Source organism: Macrotis lagotis, chromosome 3 (assembly GCF_037893015.1).
Source record: "Macrotis lagotis isolate mMagLag1 chromosome 3, bilby.v1.9.chrom.fasta, whole genome shotgun sequence".
Lineage (NCBI taxonomy): Eukaryota > Metazoa > Chordata > Mammalia > Peramelemorphia > Peramelidae > Macrotis > Macrotis lagotis.
Genome location: NC_133660.1, coordinates 290,742,292 through 290,765,738, shown reverse-complemented (window position 1 = coordinate 290,765,738; position 23,447 = coordinate 290,742,292). Strand labels below are relative to the sequence as shown.

Below are 23,447 nucleotides of genomic sequence, written 5' to 3'. Positions count from 1 at the left end.
CCTCCCCAAACCAGGATGACCTCTGAACTGATTTTAGGAAGCATCAATGCTATATGAGTAGTAGAGGTACCAATAATAGGATTTTGTTTTCTTTTAGGAAAGACAAATTCAAATAAAATGAAAACTGCTTTTATAAACTCCCATTTGACTTGCTCAGTCTCTTTCCCTTGACATTTAAGGGGGAAAAGTAGGGCAGAAAGTTGTGCCCATTCCTCTGGGTTCAGTGCCCCATCAGTCAGGTTAAGATTTAGGTAGCATACTCACGGCAGTGGGTTCCTCTTCCAGAGCATGACCCTGCTTTCCTCTAATTCATGGCTTCTTTGCCGGATGTCACCACCATTATCCCCATTGCTGGGGAGAACTTTGAAATAATCCATTTTCTCATCCCAGGTTCCCAGAAGAGCAAAGTGTACTTTTCCTGATGGGTCTGTCACTTCCCCTGTAACCTACCAGGATGCAAAGCAGGGGCACAGCAGTCATTTTAGTTTCCAATTACTGATTTTTTTTTCTAAATTCACATGAAAGAATAGTCACAGGGCTATTGTAATAAATTGCACAAACCAGAATATGACTCGAAATCACTGGGCCACAATAACTAAACTCAGTAATCAGTTAAATGGGGCTTGGCAATTTTTTAATCATACCAAGATCTTTCATTATAATGGTATTTAATAACAAACATCAAATTACACATCTACCATATATCAAAAAGATTTTTTCCCCATGTGACTGCTTCTCTTAATTTATCTATGCTGATTTTGTATGCACAAAAGTTTTTCAATTTCACAAAGAAATTCTCTTTTTGATCCCCTCTATTCTTTGTTTATGAATTCTAGTACAAATCAGTTTTGATGATTGCTGCTTTACTAGAGTCTGGAAAAGTTATTGCTCTTTCAGTCACATTCTCCCCTGCATTCTGCTGCCACCCCCCGCCATTTTCTTTAAATTCTAGACCAGGGAATTGTCTCCTTTTCTGTGTTTTGGACACTCCTTGGGCATCTTGGGAAGCCTATGGACCTGCTCTCAGAATAATGTTGTTAAATACATAAAATAAAATATACAGGATTACAAAGGAAATAAACTATACTGGAAGACATATATTTTCTAACTTCATGAATTCCTTGCTTTTCATAACTAATATAGAAATATGTAAAACATGTTTAGGTATATATGAACTATATCAGATTACTTGCTTTCCTAGTAAGGAAGAAGGAAAGAGTACAAAGGAGAAAATTTCACAAAAATGAATGTTGAAAACTATCTTTACATATAAGTGGAAAAATAAATAAATACATTGAAAAAAGTACCAAAAAAAGAATCCTTTGCTTTTCATCTTCAAAATGATTTTTTATTACTTAAAATAGTTCAGATCTACCATATGCAAAGTATTCTGCTAGCAGTTACTAAGGATATAAAGATAAATATAACCCTGCCAGATCTCACAAAAACTTCACCTCACAAGACTTAACATTGTTTGGGATTGGACCCGTCCTGGAATACCTTTAATACAAGACAGCATGTTATTATAATAAATACATTGGATAGGTCTGAGTAGCATGACAGATTGAGAGGGGAAATCACTTCAATGGGGTGAGGGGAAAGACAGATCATGTGCAAGGGAGTTAGAGAAGGTGTCACAGAAGAACAGCAAACATTTCTTCAGCAAATACTGCAAAAGCAGACTGGGAAATCTGTTTCAATTGGGCCCTGAGCAAAGGTGTGCAAGACAAGCTCTAAGACAGAAAACAGGTCAAGCCAACCCAACAAGCATCTATCAAGTGCAGGACTCTGAGTTAAATCCTAAAGATAAAGACAGAAAAAGTTTATTCCCTCAAGCTTACATTTAAGTAAGACAGGAAAACAGGAAGCCTGCTTTGCTAGAGTGTAGGTTGAGTTAAGTAGAGCACCACAAAATAAATCTGGAGACACATGCTGAAGTCAGACTGTGCAGGAATGAAAACAAAAGGTTAAGGAGTCCACATTTTCTTCCATAGTCAGTGGGAAGAAACAGAAATGTTTTCAATAGAGAATACCATTATAAGGCCTGTACATTAGAAAGATTAATTTGGTAGTTGTACAAAGGATGAATTGGAGATAGGTGATGCTGGAGACCAACTTATTTCAAGTATTGAGGAGATGTCAGAAAGAGCAGGAAGAGATGTCTGAAAGACGTATTTCACAAGTGAAATGATAGAACCCAAATGACTGAATGTGAGTTATGAGAGAGAAAGATTCAAAAACGACCAGTATTCTGAGTTTGGGTGGCTGGGTGGTCTCACTTGTGACTCTTGCCTTTCTGGCCACATCTTGAGAAAAGTACTTAACTAAAGAAGCAGAAGAAATTCTGAAAGGAAAATTGTGACTTATAGTCATGCTTGGCTTGAGGTTCCAGTGGGATGCCCTACTAGAGTTGTTCAGCAGATATGTGGAAACAGGGAGATGTTAAATCAGAGAAAGAAATAAGAAATTCTCCATAGATCCATGGATTTAGAAGGTGTCCATGACTACACAAGGACAGAGAGAAGATAGATAGAAGAAGATAAAATGAACAATTCAGGTCATAGAAAAATTTTTGCAGAAATTAATCCAATGTTATTGAGAAGAGAAGAAACTGAAAAAAAACTCTACAAAAAGTTTCCCCATTAAGGCCTCAACGTATAAGGAACTGATTTTAATTTAGTCATTTAGACAGTCAGTAAGCTTTTTAAATTAAGCACCTATTATGGGCCAAGCCATGTGCTAAGTGCTGGGATAAGAATAAAAGTCATCCCTCAATTGATAGATGGTGAAAGGATATGAATAGGCAGTTTTAAGGGAAAACATACAAACTACTTATAGTCATAAAAAATGCTCTAAATCAGAGAAATGCAAATTAAAACAACTCTGAGGTCCCACTTCACACCCATCAGTTTGACAAAATAGGAAAACAGTAAATATTAGAGTTATGTGAAAAATGATACATAAATGCTCTATTTAGTGGAGTGTAAACTGATATAGTCACTCTGGAACTATATCCAAAACTTATTAAATTGTGTGTACTCAGCAATACTACATACTTACCTAAAGAGATCAAAGAAAGAGGAAAAAAGTTCCATATTTATAAAAATATTTAGAGCAGCTCTTTTGCACTGGCAAGAATCAAAAATTAAGGAGGTAGCCATCAAATGGGAATGGCTGAATAAATTAAGAGTATATGAAATATGACTTCAGAGAAAACTGAGAAGATTTGGACGAATTGATACAGAGTAAACAAAACCAGGACAATTTATACTATAACACCATTGTAAATATAAACAATGATGAAAAACTTAAGAATTCCAATCAGAACAATCAAGATTCCAGAGATCCACAGATCCAACTCCTGAGAGTGGTACTGGAGTAACATGTTTTATGACACGGCCAATTTTGGAACTCTTTTGCCTTTCTGTCACAAAGGGCTGTTTTTGGTGGAGTTGCATAAGATAAATATGGTGGGGGGGGCTTGATAAATGAAAAGAAAATACATTTTAAAAAAAAAGAAAAAAATGGGGTACAGTAGTTCAGAAGAAATCAGGACCTCAATAATGTCTGGGCCAGCTAGATATGGAGAACTACATTATGTGCCAAGAAATGCTCCCTGAGATCAGAGGAATGGATAAGCTTCCCAAGAGGCAGAGTCCAGAAATGGAAGAGTCAGTCAATAAGTACCTAAGTGTCTACTATGTGCTGGCATTACAAATACTGGTGGGGGAAAAAAGTCCCTGCCCACAAAAAAATTTACAATCTAATGAGGGAAAGAAACTGAAAGGGGAAGGAGGAAAGAAGTCACCATGGGGAGAATGGAGCCCTCTTTAAATGGAGGCTTTAGCTAGAAGGAGAAATCCCATTTAAAATAACTTCAGACAGTATAAAATACTTGGAAGTCTACCTGCCAAAGCAGACTCAGAAACTCTATGAAAGCAACTACAAAACACTTCTCTCACAAATAAATAAAATAAGATTTAAAAAACTGGGCAAATATCAACTGCTCATGGATAGGCTGAGCTAATATAATAAAAATGACAATTCTACCTAAATTAAACTATTTATTTAGTGCCCTACCAATCAAAATTCAAAAAAACTACTTTAAGAGTTAGAAAAAATTGTAAGTAAATTCATATGAAAAAATAAAAAGTCAAGAATTTCCAGGGATTTAATGGAAAAAATTCAAAGGAAGGTACCTAGCACTACCAGATCTAAAATTATATTATAAAGCATCAGTCATCAACACTGGTACTAGATAAGAAATAGGGCAGTGGATCAGTGGAATAGACTAAGTGTAATAGCACGAAATGATTACAGTAATCTGCTGTTTGATAAACCCAAAGAGTCCATCTTTGGGGATAAAAACTATAGGGAAAATTGGAAGTTAATATGGCAGAAACTAGGATTAGACCAACACCCCAAGATGTGATCAAAATGGAAACAGGATTTAGACATTAAAGACAATATCATAAGCAAACTAGGAAATTAAGGAATAGTTTACCTACCAGATCTATGGAAAGGGATAATTTTGATTACACTAATTTAAATGGAGGCTTTAGGAGTTCTTTACTCTATCCTCTAGCCCTCCAATCTGAGGGCCAAAAGCAGATTTAAAGAGAATCAAGAATGAATAAAGTCAAGTCTATAGATAAAAACTGAGAAGAAACTATTGGATTTGTCAAATTAAAAAGCCAATGGTGACCCTGGAAAGAACAATTTTAATAAGGAAAGAATACCTAGTTAGAGAGAAAAACTGGGAGAGAAAATGATCAATTCAGAAGTTTCCAGAAAAGATGGGGAAGACAAGGGATCAAAGACACAAGCATTAATGTTATTCTTACATAGGAGTTCACGAATAATTCTGATTCTCATTTCTCTTACCTTTCTGGCCACATCTCGAGAAAAGTAGCTGTAAGGAACAAACTTGAGATTGCACTTGTCTCCTGTCTTGTGATTCACAATGTCAATCTCTCCAGACTACAAAGGGAGAGAAATAAAGATTATTTTTTACCAAGATTCAGGTACTTGGAACACATATTAAATCTCAAATTTCATTCATTCATCCTACAACTTACGCATTCTAGAATTAATCAGTGACTGTTTCCCACCAAAGTCATTTTGGAGATAAGCTGGCACCCTTTATACAATAAGGAGATATGACAAACACCCAAACTATGGTGGCTGGCCATAGTTTACAGGTGACAAAATAAGGTCTGTGGCAGATTTCCAGATTAAAGTGATAAGTGAGGTTTCTAAGACTGTTTTGCAGGACATGATACTTCATAGCCTCCCATCATACATACTCCCCATTCCCCTTCCCTTCTATCACCACCCAGTTAGAAGAGTATTGATCCCAGTAGACAAACTACCCATTTCCTACCTTCACAGTCTGTGCTCACTTAAACCCTATCAATCCATCTAAATCCTACACATCTCAAGGCAAGTTGGAGTAAACTGTTTTCCTCCAAGAAGCATTCCCTGACCATTCCAACTCACAATGAAGTCTCTCTTATGAACTTTCTACACAGCACTGAATCATACATTGCCACATGGCATATACTATACTGATAATTTATATTTTCATTTAAATTTTATTCATTTAAACCAGACTGCACACTCACTGAAAAAAGGGCCCATGTCCCATAAACCTTTGCACTCTTGGACTGCTTTAATAAATGAATTTAATGCAAGAGTTCTTTCTTCTTTTTATTTTTTTTATTTTTAAAAATTACAAAGCTCAAATGTGGTCACCAGCACATACTAGAATTAGACCTGAAAGTACTTTAAAGATCATGCTAGTCTGATCCTCTTGTTTTACAGAGAAGTAAACAAGACACCGAGAAGGATCAAGTGATTTGTCCTAGGTCATAGAGCTACTTAGTGATGGAATCAAAATTCAAACCCAAGCTTTCTCCCTCCCAATTCTGAAGTGTGCTCCATTTACAAACCTCTATCAGTGGCAAGTAATATTTTTTATTTACTTTGCCACCTATAATAGATTAACTAATTAAAATTTTGTGGCCCAATTTCATTTACCTTTCATATTTGTCTGTAAAGTTGCACCTAAGCAGATGGCCTCTAAACATTAGAGACCCTGTAGGCACCTTAGCTTACCTGATCTATCCACAATTTGCCCACAATAATATTGTGCACTGTCGTGGTGACTTTTTTCCAAGTGTAGTGATGACCAGTGGCATGGAAGATACAATGGATGCTACCTGGAGAGAGAGATACAGATAATGACTGGCATAAAATTGCTATGAAAAGGAAATAGATCGTTTTCCAGGTTGTGACAAATTGTTTTGTGCTTTTTCTAATTTGCTCTTTAATAAGAGTGCTAAAGTCCTATAGGTAAGCACCTTGCTATTACAATGAATTTTGTCTAGCAACCATGCAAATAGGAGCTCAATGAGAAATACATAACAAATACAGGTTACTTAAGCCCACTGCCCTGCAAAAAAAAAAAAAAAACACCAAGAAATAAAGTGACAAAAACAATCCCATAATAAATACTGGTTAAATGAATAAAATACAATCTGCTGAAAAAGCTTTTGACAATCTATATATATTGACTGGAGCTATTTATACCAACAGAAATGGAAATGAAAGAATCTCAACTTTTTTGAAAATCAATCTTGCCTCTCTACAGACCTTATGGGCATCCATAGTACTGAGATGGGCCAGATGAGATCTAACAGATCAAGAAGTAGGTGTCCAGCAGGAAAAGCAGCCAAAAGATTGTGGGATAACTGGAGACTTCAAATTGCAGCCTGACCACCAACTTTGCATGTGACTATGAACAGATCATGTCATCTGTCTATCACCAGCTCCTACTTCTACTCCTCTGAATTTCATAGACTGTAGCTTTTCTAGTTGAAAGAGACCTGTGAGATCCTACTATCCAACCTTTATCCTTATCAAATAAGAGAACACCAGGGCTTGCTCTGATCACACAACTAGACAATGGAAGGTACAGACCCAAAACCAAAGTTTTCTGACTTCCTAGAAATTTAATTTTTAATGTTATGAAGGGGTGGAAGCTGGGCAGATATAAGAGGCAAAAAAATACCCATCTCTTGCCATGAACACCTGGAGGGTTTGGACTTGGGCCTATTGGTGGTGGTGCAGTACTGCCATCCAGTAGTGCAGTAGCTAAATTATAGGGGCAGCTCGAGGTAGTGCATGTTGTTCACTCATTTTCAATCTTCTCTTTGTGAGCCCACTTGGGGATTTCTTGGCAAAGATACTGGAGAGATTTGTCATTTCCTTCTCCAGCTCATTTGGCAGATGAGATACTAAGACAAAGAGGGTTCAAAGATCACAGTTAATAAGTATCTGAAGTCAGATTTGAACTCAGGAAGAGTCTGCCTGACTTGAAGTCTAACTCTGTGCCAACTAGCTGTCTCAGTCCTAAAGTACAAGTTCCCCAAACTAAATCCAGAGTGATAGGTTTTAAGAGTTGAAGGTGGGGTGGCTAGGTGGCACAGTGGATAGAGTACCCGCCCTGGAGTCAGGAGTACCTGAGTTCAAACCCGGCCTCAGACACTTAATTACCTAGCTGTGTGGCCTTGGGCAAGTCACTTAACCCCATTTGCCTTGCAAAAAACCCTTAAAAAAAAAAAGAGTTGAAAGGAACCTTTCATCTTTTCTATTTCAATCCCCTCATTTTATTAACATTCATTTATAAAAAATGTTGAGTTCCAAATCTCTCTCCCACCTGCCTACCCTTCTCATACCACCCATAAAGAAAGCAAGGACTATCTCAATTTTACATGTGAGATCATATAAAACATTTCCATATCAGTTACATTTAAAAACAAACAAAAAGGAAAGAAAAATAAAGTGGAAAATGTTTCAATCTGCACTTATAATTCATCAGTTCTCACTCTGGAGGTAAATACCATTTTTTTTTATCCTGGGTCCTTTGGAATTATCTTGAATGACTGCCATGATTCAATAGCTAAGGCTTTCCCATTGTTACAGCAATAGCATTCATACGTTATAGTATTCTAGTTCTGCTCACTTTATTTTTGTGTCAGTTCATCTAAGTCTTCTCAGGTTTTTTCAAAACCACCACCCTCATCATTTCCTTTGGGTGAGCTAGTATTCTGTCACAATTATACACCAGTTGTTTAGCCATTTTCTGACTGATAAACATCCTTTTAATTTCCAATTCTTTGCAAACAATAAAAGAGTTGTTATAGATATTTTTTGTGTAAATAGGTCCTTTTTCTTTTGATCCCTTTGGGGTACAGACCTAGAAGTGATATTGCTGGGTCAGAAGGCATGATCTTTTTTATAGCCTTTTGGGCATGGTTCCAGATTGTTTGGTGGAATGACTGTACAACTGCACAACTCCAGCATCTGTGCCTTAATGTTCCTATGCACAACTCCAGCATCTGTGCCTTAATGTTCCTATGCACAACTCCAGCATCTGTGCCTTAATGTTCCTATATTTTCACACCCCTTCCAGCATTTATCTTTTTCTGTCATATTAGGAGTAAAGATAAATCAAGTTGCTTAATTTCCATTTCTCTAATCAATGATGATTTACAGGAGCAGCTAGTGAATAGTGAATAGATGACAGTAATGAATAGAGCACTAACCCTGGAGTCAAGAGGGCCTGAGTTCAAATTCAGTCTCAGACACTTAATACTTACTTAACTATGTGACCTTAGGCAAGTCACTTAACTCCACCACCTTCCAAAAAAAAAAATAGTGATTTATAGCATTTTTTTCAAGTGACTACAGTTTTAATTTCTTCATCAGAGAAATTCCTGTTCACATCCCTTTGACCAAATTTTATTAATTTGACTTAGTTTCCTATATATTTGGGAAATGAGGCTTTTATCAGAGAAACATACTGTAAATCTCACTCTCCACCTCCCAGTTTCTTGTTTTCCTTCTAATTTTGGTTGTATTGGCTTTGTGCAGTAATATTTTAATTTCATTTAATCAAAATTATTCATTTTAGGGGTGGCTAGGTGGCATAGTGGATAAAGCACCAGCCCTGGAGTCAGGAGTACCTGGGTTCAAATCTGGTTTCAGACACTTAATGATTACCTAGCTGTGTGGCCTTGGGCAAGCCACTTAACCCCGTTTGCCTTGCAAAAAAAAACCCCTAAAAATAAATAAATAAAATAAAATAAAATAAAAAAATAAAATTATTCATTTTACTTCCCTGATCCTCACTATCTCTTGTCTGGTCTCAAATTCTTATCCATGAGATAAAAGAGAGGTAAAAATTACAATGTTCCTCTGATTTACTTATTTTATATCACCCTTTATTTCAAAATTATTGACCCATGTTAACCCCTTCATTTTAAACATGGGGAAACAACGCCTAGAGATGTTAAGTGGCTTGCCCCAGGGTCATAAGGATATTAAATAATGAAGCGATAGAGTTGGAATGTAAGTGCAGATTGCCAATTTGGAGAAGTGAAAACTTTATTGCAACACTTGTCCTCTTGAAACTCCAGGCAGTATTTATTAAGTATCACCTAAGCACCAGCCCCCACTTTGAAGTTCACCATCTAAAAGGAGGGAAGACAAGCCTCCTCTGAAGTCATATTCTCATTTGAAAAGAAAAAAACATTTAATTAAACATTTCTATCCCAGCTCCAGGTAAGGGGTGATTTTCAATAGTTTCCATAAGATCAATGATCATTTCTATTCTAACGATCCCTAACTCTACACACCTAGCCTTCCGGATCTGGAGATCAAGACCAACAACCCCCTGCTGAGTCTTCCCACCTGGAGGTTCTCTCCATATCCAACATCAGATCTCCTGTGCTACCCCCTCTAAGTCTGCCCCTTCTCCCAAAGGCCCTCTGCTTTCTAGTCACCCAACATCCAGTCATTTCCAAGCCTTGTCAATTCAACATTCATTGCACCTTTTGTATCTGTCTCCTAGTCTCCATCATTATCATCTCTTGCACAGATTACTGCAAGAACTTTCAAATTAGTCTTCCATTGTCCTACCCACAGCTGACAAAACAATGTTCCTAAAACAGAGATCTAGACTCCCCTGCTCAAAATCTTCACTGGCTTCCAACCACCCTTCAGATAAAATGCAATCTCCCTTTACAACCTGGCACCCATCTGTCTGGCCAAGTTTATTTCACAGCCTTCCCTTCCATGCACTCCAACAAACATGTTTGCTTTTGGTCCTCCAAACTCACCCCTCAAATTCTGGACCACTGTCCAAGTATATTGCCCACCCCACCCCCATATTTGGAATGCTCTCCCTCCTGAACCCCTGGGCCTCAGAAAATCCTGACTAGTAATTTCAGGTTCAATGGACCCTTTTTCTGGGCAACCAAGTCAATCCTCTCCCCCTGACTCCTTCTGACCTTCTACTTTTTATTGATTTACGTGTAATGTCCTGAAGTAGACAGTAAACTACTTAAAGGCAGGAGCAATTGTTTTTCTTTGTATTCATGGTACCCACAAGGGTATGCAGCAGGTGCTTCATACATTTCTGGCTGATTTTTTTTTTAGTTGTTTTTTTTTTGCAAAGCAAACGGGGTTAAGTGGCTTGCCCAAGGCCATTTTTTCCACTTTCTTGAAGCATACTACAAAGAGAAGAAAAGCTGTAAACAATGAGTCACTTCAACCCAAAAAACAGACTCTTAAGGGTCAATTGTTACATGTCCTGTTCAAGCTCATTTGGACCTGGTATCCAGAGGGTACCCTGTGTACATCACTCCCCTATGTGGAGGCCCGTAGCAGGGAATTATTGCTCCAAAGAAGGGGGTTAGGAACTCTTGATCAGCTTAAAGAGAAATTTGGTGTTGCTCTTTACCCTTCAATTCAGAGCAAATAGTGAAATCAGCTATTACTAAGCATTTCTAAAAGACTACTCTACAATTTAGAAGGTACTGAGCAAAACTGAAAAGTCTTAAACACATTACCAACAGAAGAAACTAAAGTATGAGTTTTGGAAAATAAGAATGACAACAATATAAAAATATTATAATAAAGTGATTTTCTTAATCTGAGGAGTAGCTCTATTTGGGGCAGATAAAGGATTGTCTCTCTCCTGTAACAAAAAAATGACATGAGACTTAGATCTTGAGTTTCTGGTCTAGCTAGAGTTATTCTAAAAGCATTTAAAAAGCACTTTACAAAGTGGGGTGTGTGTGCCCATGCATGTGCGTGCTCGCCTTACCAAGGGGCATGATGGACAGATATTTGCCACGGAACTTGCTGGTGATTTTGATTTCCTGTCGTAATGTCCAGCCATTTTTGGATTCAGCATGGTGTGCGGCAGCAGGAGGATGGTGGCTCACCTTGAAGAAAAGAGAAATAAAAATATGAGTTAGAAATGAAAGGGAACAAAAACTTCCCTTTATAATAGAATTTTTGTGCTTTTAGGTTCTTAGAGGATAGTCAATTCAGTTCATCATTTTATAGATGAAGCGAATACTGAAGCAGAGAGAGGGCAAGCACTTGGTCCAAGTCTACCCAGAAGTGGTAGCACTCAAAGGGAAAACCCAGTTCTCCTAACTCCTGGCCCAGGTTCTTTGAATGAATGAAGCATTGGTTCTTTGGATATGCTAAGGCTGAGGATATAAACAGAATCATATCTGGCTTTGTTCTCAAGGTGCTGCCATAGCACTGAGGTCCTGAGCATGCAGCTGTAAAGCAGATGGCAAGGTCTCTTCCTTAAGGTCAGTGCCCCTGATAAGATCCCATCAGTTTCTGGAGTTAAACCATCTGACAGTGAAAAACACTTTTTGGATGAGAACTTCCTCTTCCAGGAGGTCAGCAGCTATAACTGCAAAACCAGCAGGAGCAGCTTCCAAGCTGATAGCAGAAGGAGCTGGGATGGGAGCACACCCACTGCCAAGGCTCTGGGGCATAGGGACCAAGGAGATATGGTAGTGAAAGTGGTCTGACCCACCACCTATTCTCTCTCAGGATACTCTGGTCTCACTCATATTAGATTGACCTACCTGCCCTGTGGTAGGTGTTTCCTGCCCTGTGGACAGCTGGCAGCTGGCAGGGATGATTGGTCCCTTTTCCAAAGAAACCACCTCCTTAGAGGGCTAGGCTGGACATAGAATGTCCAGTGAGAGGTGGGGAGGGGTGTTGACAAGCTCAGGATTCTTGTGCCCATCTGCTGTGTTTGTGTTGATTAGGAATGACTTCTCCCCTCAATGGTGCCTGCTAGAAGGAGGGGAGGGAGACTGGACTGGGGATACTGATACTGATTCTGATTTCAAGGTCTGGAATGTTTAGATGGCAGACTAGGCAGTGGTGGCCATTTGACTTGACTGGGACATGTTGCTCTCCCTCAGAGAGTCTTGCTGCCCCAGTTAGGGTTTTTTTTTTGGGGGGGGGGGAGTTCTGTCTGCCCAGGGGCATTATATTGGGCTGCCATAAACAATACTGAAAACTATTCTTGATACCTATAAGTCCATGAGAACAAATGGATCCATGAGATCATCAGCCATCACAGCTTAAAGGGAAGAATAAAGGCCAGGATACAATGATATTATTGAAAAATTTGCAAGTCATTTCACTAATTGTGATGAAAAATTTGCAAGTCATTTCACTAATCATGAAAGTTTTCTTCTCCACGTAAAGAGGCTACCATAAGGGCCGCCAAATTCTGCACCCTCTCTAGAAGATCCCTTACCTGTTCACAGAGGGATCGATAACCGTTCTCCTCAAGTCGGTCCAGCTCAAAAGTCTCCCCTAGGAGTGGGTTGAATGGCTTGCTAGTTCGGAAGACAGTAGTGGAGTAGGAGGAGACAGTGAAAGCTGCTACATAGCACAGCTGTTCTAAGGAGTTCTCACATTTTGCAGCTCGGTCTAATAGTTCATGATACTCTAAATCCTCAGTGAGGCGCTGGAGCATAGACAAGGGCTCATTAAAGTTTACCTGACAGGAAAAGAAGAAAAATGCCACATTTATTCAACATACCCAGAAAAGCCTATAACAACCAAGGCAATAAAATACTAACTACATCTACTGGGTAGTTATTCTTCTGCAAACTAAGAAATGGAGATTTTAAGAGGTGGAGAGCTTTGGTCAAAGTAAGTCAATGGAGGAGGGCACAGCCCTTTTTGGTCCAGGGCTTCATTTCCAAGCTCAGTCTTGCAAATGAACTTCTCTCTCCTGGGGAGGAAGTCAGAACTCGCAGCAGGCAACTAGTAAAGAAGACTTTTATATGAACACACCTGCAGAGCTTGGGAAGAAGGGGGGGGGGGGTTCAAGCATCTAAGTGTAAAGGCTTAATTTTAGATACAGGAAGTTCCCAGTTTATAAAGGGACTTTTGGAATTATTCTTTGCAGTTCTAAAATAAGCTGGAAATGTAGATGTCTGTATTTTTCCAGACAATGTTAGAAATGTCCTTAGGTTTGCTTAGGTTTCCAGGATAGTCCACTAAATGTGGACTCAAAATGTGACTAAGCTAGATAATATTAGCCTAAGTTCTGAGTGCTAGAAATAAATGATGACACGAAATAATGAAGTACAGGGAAGAAGACAGCTTCTGGCCCAAGGCCAGTTCTGGGCAGAACTTCCAAGTGGGATTCCCTGAGGCCCTTGCCCCTTCTACAAATGGCCCCCTTTCCCAGCTTCTAGCCCTGGGATTCTACCCTCCATGTCCCCACATGTTCTTCTGTTCCCTCTCCAATTCTGACTCCTTCACTGGAGATGATCTCAACCAAAAAGGTGTAAATAAATTAATGCTACAGATGACTCACCGATAGCCCAATAACTGTTTCAGAACCTTTGAACTTTTAAAACTTATGATGGGGCAGCTAGGTGGTACAGTGGATAGAGCACCAGCCCTAGAGTCAGGAGTACCTGGGTTCAAATCCCACCCTAGGCACTTAATAATTACCTAGCTGTATGACCTGGGTAAGTCATTTAACCCCATTGCCTTGTAAAAACAAAAACAAGGGGCAGCTAGGTGGCATAGTGAATAAAGCGCTGGCTTTGGAGCCAGGAGTACCTGGGTCCAAATCTGGTCTCAGACACTTAGTAACTACCTAGCTGTGTGGCGTTGGGCAAGCCACTTAACCCTGTTTGCCTTGAAAAAACCTAAAAACAAAGAAAAGACCAAAACCAAAAGTTATGATGAAGCCCCAAAAAATAATTTTTGGAATTCTATAAGCATTATTAACGTCAAGAGAATCTTGGGCAGTGTGAGCGGGGCGCTAGCAGGTGACCACTAAGCTGGTCAGTTCTGCCTGGACCGCTTTGCTCTGTCTCTTGCCATCCCCTGCTGCAGGGTCCAGGCTCTAAAAGCCTCCTAGTTTCCTCCTCCGTTTTCCTGGCTGTGACACCAGGGGTTCTGAGATTAAGGGGAGAAGGAGCAAGAACAACTGTTCCTCAGGAGAAGTCATTTCAAAATTTAAAAAGTTCCTTATTTTCCAGGAAGGCCTTTCCTCACTTCAGGAGACATCCAGATGGGCCCTGTTAGCACTCTCCACTGCACCAGGCTTATTTGGGGAGATTGGGCTGCACCTGCCCTTTCTCCCTCCCCAAGGGAGAATGACTTGGCACAAGTATGGATCAAGTTAAATTGAACTGAAATTCCAACAAAAACAACAGTAGCCAAGTGCACTTCTAATATCTCACCTCTCCAGGGAGAGAATGGAAGAAGAACTAAAAATGGAGCCAAAAGTCCTGGCCTCTCCCCACCTTGCTCTGTCCTTTCCTACCACCTCTGTGATATCCGGAGGCTCACTCTCCTCTTTCTGAAAGGAGGAGGTAAGACAAGGTAATCTCTAGAATTCCTCCAGGCTCTGAATTCATGATGTTGCCTGTGCAAAGAAAGCCACACCAGGGCTGCCACCAGCCCCAGAGGCACCCACTCTAGCCTTCACCCTAGTAGACAGGAACCCCAAGAGCTACATTCAGCTGACAGTCACAACTACTCATATTTCTATTGTCTTTTTAGATTTACAAAATGCTTCCTTTACAGGTAGGTGGTACAAATAGTCTTATTCTCACTTTCCAGAGGAGGAGACTGGGGTTTGCTACTCAACCAAGGTCACAGAGCTAGTGCATGCTGCAAGGAGATCTCCCCTGGCACCAAGGTCATGGTCTTTCCACTGGGCCATATGCCACTCCGATCAGAGACTGACATGGGTCAGATCCCTCCCAAGAAAGGTCTGTGCAAATACCAGTCTACCTCCACAAGCAGAGCCTCACCGGCATTGGGATCTTGGAGAGTTCCTTTCCAATACAGTTCTTCATTATACTCCATAAATTGAGGCTGTAGTTTGGCTTATAGGGAATTCGTGTTCTTTTTTCCTTCTTTGTCTCTTCCACCTGATGTTTATACTGGAGGTGAGATAAGAAGCAGGTAATTACACCCTACAGAAACAAACAAACAAAAAGCCAAAAATCCCCAAAAGGTGAAATCCTATATTCCTCCTAGCTCGTTCCCAGTGAATTGTCACCTGGAGTTTCCCTCAAAATGTCCCACCAATAAACTTGTCCCTTTCCTATAACTGCTAATAACCCTTCTCACAGTGGAGAACTACCTGTTCATCCAGGCTGATGTCACTGCTGGCCCCACTGATATTGCTGCCAGTCCGTCTGAATGGATGGAAAAAGCATGAGAATTAGACCAAGATTGTCAAGTTCTCATTCTAGGCATTGTCTTTTCAAAGTAAAATGGGTGCTGGACTGCAGAGACAGCTCTTAACAAGTAAGTCAGAAAAATGATAGCACTGGGCAGAAAATGGGCCACAGTGAGTAATGCACAAAGCCAGCAGACAGCCTGACGTGCCCCAAGGGCCCAGTCCAGCTCTAGGGAGCAAACATCAAGACGAACCTTGCTGTCTCTGAGGCCTCTGACCTCCTGGAGGTCGGATGCTTTGGATCCTGGAGGGGTGGAGAGCCAAGATGAACTTACTTGTGGCCCAAGCTCTCAGGCATGGTGATGATCTCAGGAGCATCAAAGAATTCATTGTCATCGTCTTCATCACTCATATCTCCTTTGCCAGAACAGATCTGATCTGCAAGGGGAAGGCCAGGCTGACACTCTTTATCTCCAATTTCCCAATATCCTGAGCAATTCTCAAATGCCAACACAGCAAGTATGGATCAGAGAAAATAAGGCAAAGGCAGAAAGCCAGTCTACTAGAGAGGATTCTAACTTTATGTAGAAATAAAGGGAATGGAGCAGTGATGTTGGACACGAGGCATTAAGACGCTCTGGTTCTGGCTGCAACCACCAGCCTCCAAGTGATGCAACAGACCCATCCAGAGTTCCAGTGCTTACCTTTCACAGATCCGGCACTGCCAGGGGCGCTGGCTGGTAGCACTGTGGCACCTCGGAAAGCCCTCTCCAGGTGGTTATGCTGCTTGGCCAGCTGCTCCAAGGTCTCCTCCAAGCGGATACGCTGGTCCCTTTCATACTGCAAAGACTTCTGCCACTTCTTACTATGTGTCTGGGCTAACATCAGGAAATCCCTGCAAGCCTGGAGGATCACAGAAGGATGCAGGTCATTCATCTGATCACTTAAGAGCCCCACTGAGTAAAGGATTCCCATGCTGAGAAACTTTACCCTGACCAGGCATGGTGCGCAATATTCCTGAGGATCAGTGATGGCCAATTTCCCACTATGATCGAGGACAAATTCAGGGGAGAAGAACATTTCTGTGGGAGAATCTTAATTTGTTAATGCTCTTGGGGCCAAAAGGACCAAAGAAATGCCACATGTGATACCACAAATGATGACATCTATCTCTGCAGATAGGATCAAGTAGCAAATGGCGAAACAAAAAGAGTTCAAGAGTCTTCTTCAGAGAGAGAGCTGAGGGGCAGCTAGGTGGCACAGTGGATAAAGCACCGGCCCTGGAGTCAGGAGTACGTGGGTTTAAATCCGGTCTCAGACACTTAATAATTACCTAGCTGTGTGACCTTGGGCAAGCCACTTAACCCCATTTGCCTTTCAAAAACTTAACCCCCCCCCCCAAAAAAAAACAGAGAGAGAGAGCTGAGGGTTTAAAAAAGGCTGAAGAATCCTGCACCAAGTAGGGAAGAATATTTAGCCAAACTCACTGAAACTGGGCAAATGGGTCCAGAGCAGGTGATGCTTTGGGGCTTGCTTTAACAAAATACCTCTTTAATTTTGGATTTGAGAGTGACCATGATGGAGCTTTGTGTACCCTCAAATGTTGTTTAAATGTTAGATGTTATAAAGGGGAGAAAAATCTCCTCTACACCTAGACTTTATTCAAAATCTAAATGAAAGCACTCTCGTATTAGAATTTGCTCAATGTTCTCCTTTAATTTTCATCTTTTCTCTCAATCACATTGTACCTATGGGGATTATTCTTCATGTTTCAAAAACTTTGGTTCTCACTTGATAGAAGTGAAGTCAAGTCAAAGTACAACTGGGAGTAAAGGAAAAGTTTGATGTTTCAAACTTCAGGATCACAAAAGGATTCAGTGTCATCTGGTAAGGTCAGGTCACCTTCACCTTGATTTGAAAGAAGAAAAGGAGAGCTGAAAAAAGACCTTATTTTTACAAAGAAACAAAACAGGAAGATTTGAAAGTCTAGAAAACTAATCTCTCAAGATACAACAAGTCTATTTCTCCTTGAGAAAATGCTTTTCAATATATTTTCCCAGTTTCATTGCTAACAAACATAGAAATCTTAATATACAGACTCATCATTAAGTGGAAAATCAAGAACATACAGACAAAAAGCACAATGCATTTTACAGAATACTCAAATGAGAAAAGGCTGAGGGCAGCCCAGGGGAAGACTAACAAGCAAAGTAACCTGACCAAGATAATATTCCATCTCTGAAAATAAATAGTTGCATTCTCCCTTTAAGGCTCAGCTTGAATGTGGCACCTTCAGGAAGCCTTCCCTGACAACTCCCCTCACCCTCAACTCAAAGGATTTTACCTCCTCAAAAGCACCCAACAGTCTTCTTCATGTATCTCTCTCCCCTGACTGAATCCAACCCCATATCTTGTATAAATCTGGTCTGAGTCCCCTTCCCTATACAGGAAACTACTTTGGAGTGGGCCTGGGCAACTGCTCATCTCTGTGGCCCTGGCATTTTGTATAATGCTTTGCCATATTGCAATGAATGAGATGTACAGTACCAAAGTTTTTAAAACATGAAGAATAATCCCCATTGAGTTCAATGTGATTGAGAGAAAAGATGAAAAATTAAAGGACAATATTGAGCAAATTCTAATATGAGAAAGCTTTTCAATTAAATTTGGAATGTCTATGTATAGAGATTTTTCTCTCTTTTTATAATATCTAACATTTAAATAACATTTGAGGTTACACAAAGCATTATATATCATCCTTTCTGTGTTAGAAATTGGGGGAGAACATGTTTCAAGATAGTCATAGCAGCCCTTTTTTGTAGTGGTAAAGAATTAGAAATTGAGGGGATACCCATAAATTGGGGAATGGATGAACAAGTTTTGGTAATATGAATGCTATGGAGTACTATTGTTCTATAAAAAGCCATGATTGGTCAGACTCTAGAGAAGTATGGAATGAATTACAGGAGCTGATGCTAAGCAAAGGGAGCAAAACCAAGAGAACAATGTACACATTAACAACAACATCACTGTGAGATGATCAACCCTGATGGATACAGTTGCTCTCAGCTGTTGAGAGAGCTAGGACAATTCTTGGACATCTCATATGGACAATGCTATCCACATCCAGAGGAAGAAAAACAAAACAAACAAAAAACCTACAGAATCTGGAAGAATGCTACATTCACTTTTTTTTCTTTTTTGCAAGGCAATGGGGTTAAGTGACTTGGCCCAAGGTCACACAGCTAGGTAATTAAATTGTCTGAGGCCAGATTTGAGCTGAGATCCTCCTGACTCCAGGGTCAGTGACCTATCCACTGCACCACCCTAGCTGTCTCTTACATTTACTTTTTAAAAATTTTCTCTTGTGTTTTTCTCCCCTGTGTCATGGTTTTCTTTCTTTTCCCTTAATCCTAATTCCTCAAATAGAAAATGACTAATCTGCAAACATCTTAAACACACAAATGTGTATGTACAACATTCACCAGACTATTTGCCACTGAGAGGAGGGGTTGGGAAAGGAAGGTGAAAGGAAATTATGTAACTTAAAAAATATGCATATGCATGTGAATGAATGTTGAAAAACTTTAACATTTATTTGGAAAAATAAAATAAAATATCAACTGAAAAAACAGGGGGAGATAGAAAATTTGATGAGATTAAGTCCCCATTCTGATGGCATTAACGTTCATGTACAGCTATAATTCAAAAGAACAACAGAGTGTCAGCATGGCCTAAAAGAGCACTTGCTGACCCTGGAGTCAAGAGAAAACCAAAACTGAAATCCTGCCTCTGCCATGAATTATGACAGGTATTATTATCCCCGTTTTATAGAAGAGGAAACAGAGGCTCAGAGCTTTTAGGGACATGCCCATAGTCACCCAACCAATAAACATAAGAGGTAGGAAGCAACCCTCCCTCTTGTCTGACTCCAAGTCTAGCTTGGGTGCTACCCCACACCACCACATCACCGGCACTGCTTTCTTATCATTTCTTTTAGGAAAAGCTCCAAGTAAATTTATTTGCTACTGCCTTAATCACCTCCCTTTTTTGATAAAGATGTCATAAGAGAACTAATGGAGTCAGAGGATATCTTTTAAATGACAGGTCGTTTTGGGGAAAGACAATGGGTCTTGGAATCAGAAAGACTGGTTCAATGGTGGAGAAATGCAGAAATCATGAAGATCATCCACTTTTCTACATTCCTTCCTCTTGAGCAGATGGCTCAAACAAGTCATTCTCTTGCTGCCTTCTGAAGTTAAGAGAATCCCCAACTCATGCTGAACAGTTATTAAACTCTGACTGCATGCACAGAAGTGCCAGGGACTGGTGGGGGGGGGGGGGAGATATAAAATTCCTGGTCTCAAGATATTTACAGAGAAAGGGGGGCTGGGTTTGGAGCTGGGAAAAGACTCCAATTCCAAACGCTGCCTTTTGACACTTAGTGACCATGGGCTCAAAGTCACTGAGTTTCTGTGAGCCTCAATTTTTTCATCTATGAGATGAGGAGAATACTCCTGGTAGTCATCTCACAGGGCTGTCTTGAGAATCAGATGAGCTAATCTGGAAAGCCCTGTGTCAACTCTTACTATATTTATACAGTACAAAAATATAATCAAAATGTTATGGGAGAAAAAGGTCATCACTGACTAGAGATATCAAGGAAGATTACCTGGAGGAGGTGACATTTGAATTGGCCTTTTAATGCAGAAATTCTCAGGCTAGAAGCAGGTGATGAGGCATTCTAGCTATAAGGTTAACTACAGTATCTGTTGGAACATTTTAGAAAAAATAATATGAAAATATAAGTTACCGGCACTGTCTATTAATAATAAGGGGGCATTTAGTTGTGCTGCTAATAAGAAAAATTTGGTATTTAGAAACTAAGTTAAATCAAACTAATTTTAAGTAGTTAGGAATACCCCTGAAACTAGACACAGAGGCCCCATGAAATAAATGGCTACACAGAATTTGGAGGTCAAAGGAAACATTAAAATCTTTTCATCCAACTCTCTCCTTTTACTAGTGAGGAAACTGGGCTCAGAGAAGAGAAGCAACTTGTTCAAAGTCAAGAAGGTAGTAAGGAGTGAGGATTCAAATCTAGGTCCTCTAACTGCTAACCTTGACATTATTCACTCTATCTCATCATGCCTTCATTTGATTTAAGAGGCAAAAAAACTACCCAAAGAACTATTTTTCTTAAGGATCTTCCTCCTCTCCATCATCTTTCTAATGTTTAAGTGTGACCTGAATGAGTTATCCTCGCTGGCTGCTGCTGTTTTTTCTCCATGCTTACATTGTACTTACTACACAATGTCTAGAGGTCATAAAAGCTGTTTACCCAGCATTTGTTCCTAACAAAGCAGAGGAAGCATTTTCCCCACATTCCCAATCCTCCCAACAAGATCCACCTGTGACAGAACACACTCCAACACTGTCCCCTCCCCAGAAAAGTCCCCAAAATGTAAAGAATTTTTTTTTAAAACATGAATTACCTCTGAAAGCAAGTAGTGAAACCGGACAGTGTCCTCGAGTGTCCTCCAGTTCCCTCTAATACTTTATCTACCTGACCAGTTTACTCCTCTCTGGGCCAACATACACAAGCAGGGTAGGAACCAGACTTTACTCTGGGTCCCCAGAGAGCCCTTGTCTCTACCTGAGCAGGACGCAAAGGGTCATTTCAGCTGGGTGCCCGGTTCCCCTTTAAGCAACCAGCTTAGCAATTCTAGTTCCAGGAGCAGTGAGGCGAAGCCTGATGTTCTATGCTACAGAGCTCCAATTTCAGCATATATGCAGGCGTTTATATTCTAGTCAGGAAAGGGAGCCAAGGGCCACATGGTATGAGGTTTGACTTACATTAATCATGGCATTGGATGTGATCCTGAAGAGCGTGGCACGTTCATTGACCTGCTTGATCTTCTCATTGCTCTCAGCAGGCAATTTGAGGGACTCGAGCTCACTGAGGGAGCGCTGAAGTGCCGTGCCATGCTTGGCGATGAGGTCGTTGCATGTGCTCAGGTCCTCCACTTTGCTGGAGAGGGTACGGAGGGTGTTCTGCAGTTCTGTCTTATCCGTTTGAGAGACTGACTCTTCATCTCCCGATTCATCTGTGAGAGAAAACAATGCAGTGAGGTGATGCTGAGCCAGGGCACATTTTCCAGGGAACCAATCAGGAGTCCACCAACTTGAGACACGCCTGCCACTGGTGATTCTCGTGGTCAGAGTTCTTACCAACACAGAGGCCCTAGGGAGACTAACTGAGCACCTGATTCCAGGGCAGGGATGAGGAAGGGAGAGCTCAATGGCTCCTGGGCTCAGGAGTGGGTTATTCGAGCCTTTCTTTTACCTCTAGTTTGCCGGTTCCAATCCAGCCCAAGCTGACTGTTACTGAAAATCCACTACCATCTGTTGGTTGTTCGGTGGGCCCTGTATGAAATGAGTTAAGAATCTCAGTCTAATTTCTTGTGGACAAAAGTCCACATCACAAAACTCGAGAACTGGAACTAAATTACCTCTAGAAAGGTGGGCTTAGGGATCGGAAATTTCAAAAGATGTTCATTCTGAGACCTGGGAAACTGCATTAGGTAGTAGGAGATTGACTAACTCTCTAGTTCACAGGACTAGATAATGAAGTTTACTTCTAAGAGCCACTAGCCCTAGGAGTGCAACATCTCGCTTAAGTTAGCATTAAAAAGTATGAAATCAGGGGCTGCTAGGAGGTAGGGTGGATAGAGCACCAGCCCTGCAGTCAGGAGGACCTGAGTTCTAATGTGTCCTCAGACACTTAATAATTACCAGCTGTGTGGCCTTGGGCAAGCTACTTAACCCCATTGCCTTGCAAAAAAAAAAAAAGTATGAAATCCACTTAAATCTCTCTAATGAGGGAAAAAGGTCCAAGTTCAAATGGAATCATAAACATGAATTTACAGTAACATGCTGTCTTTGCTATACGAACCCTAAAAATGGCATGGCGGTGAGGAGAAAAAGTAGACCTATGAATGACCACCCTACCAGCCTATAAATAGCCATGCAGCTTGGCTATAGTGGAGCACTCTGTCAGTTTCCCTGGAGGACCATTTGGATGGAAAAATCAAGAGCACAGAAAAATGTAACTCACTTTATAGAAACCAAGGTAGCAATGGGGCTTTAAGGCAGGGAAGTCTGCAATTACACTTTTAAGGAAACTGCTGAGATTTATTTTCTGTCCAATGATTTAGACTCAAATGAAAAGTCAAGACAGAGAGATGCCATCAAGTCTGGGATATAGGTCTTAGGATGCAATGAATAATTAATGAATCCAGAAATCAAATCCTACAACAGTGAAGTGAGAAGTGAGTGGAAATCCTATTGCATCCTAGATTTAGGTATATAGTAATCCAAAGATTAAGGCCATTAATCAATGGTGTTTCTTGGACCTGTAAAGTCATATTAAAGCATGAGGTGGATAGTTTGCATTAAAAAAAGAAGAATTCTTAATAGAATACATCTACAAGAATATTGCTATGGGATAATAGAAACTTAGGGGGAACTGTACCCAAAAGACACAGGGGAACAGCAGGTCGACATCAGCAGAGCATGATGGGCCCAAAGAGCATTTAACACTAACAAGAAGTTCACCATGGGCATCTCTCCTTCCTTTGTGCCCCCACTTACCTGACTCTGCCAGCATCTTCACAGCCTTTGCCTTGGCCAGTTCCAAGGCTGTCACCCAGCGCTGACGTTCTACTTCTGAACTGGCCTTCAGGTGATAGGTCTGAGCCCCACCATTAGAGATGATAAAGTTACAGGAATCTTCTACAGTGATATTGGCTGTGGCCAGGTTGATAGTTCCTCGGCAGGTGTGACGCATTTCTGCCTTTGATCTACACCAAGGAAACAAAAGACAAGCCAGGTAGAA

General features: G+C 40.5%; 1 protein-coding gene across 2 annotated transcripts in view; it reads right to left on the bottom strand.

The window, feature by feature from the left end:
- The window catches only part of OSBP (oxysterol binding protein), a 32,236-nt gene that overhangs the window by 3,759 nt on the left and 5,030 nt on the right, over positions 1 to 23,447 (bottom strand). For both annotated transcript variants that reach the window (XM_074231414.1, XM_074231415.1), the window contains exons 2-12: positions 23,204 to 23,412; positions 21,407 to 21,657; positions 16,255 to 16,453; positions 15,886 to 15,988; positions 15,512 to 15,566; positions 15,177 to 15,308; positions 12,647 to 12,892; positions 11,174 to 11,294; positions 6,118 to 6,221; positions 4,885 to 4,980; positions 265 to 446 (exon numbers count right to left, since the gene is read on the bottom strand). In XM_074231414.1, coding sequence (XP_074087515.1) covers positions 265 to 446; positions 4,885 to 4,980; positions 6,118 to 6,221; positions 11,174 to 11,294; positions 12,647 to 12,892; positions 15,177 to 15,308; positions 15,512 to 15,566; positions 15,886 to 15,988; positions 16,255 to 16,453; positions 21,407 to 21,657; positions 23,204 to 23,399 — 1,685 coding nt within the window. In that variant the 5' untranslated portion in view covers positions 23,400 to 23,412. The remainder of the gene's footprint in view (positions 1 to 264; positions 447 to 4,884; positions 4,981 to 6,117; positions 6,222 to 11,173; positions 11,295 to 12,646; positions 12,893 to 15,176; positions 15,309 to 15,511; positions 15,567 to 15,885; positions 15,989 to 16,254; positions 16,454 to 21,406; positions 21,658 to 23,203; positions 23,413 to 23,447) is intronic.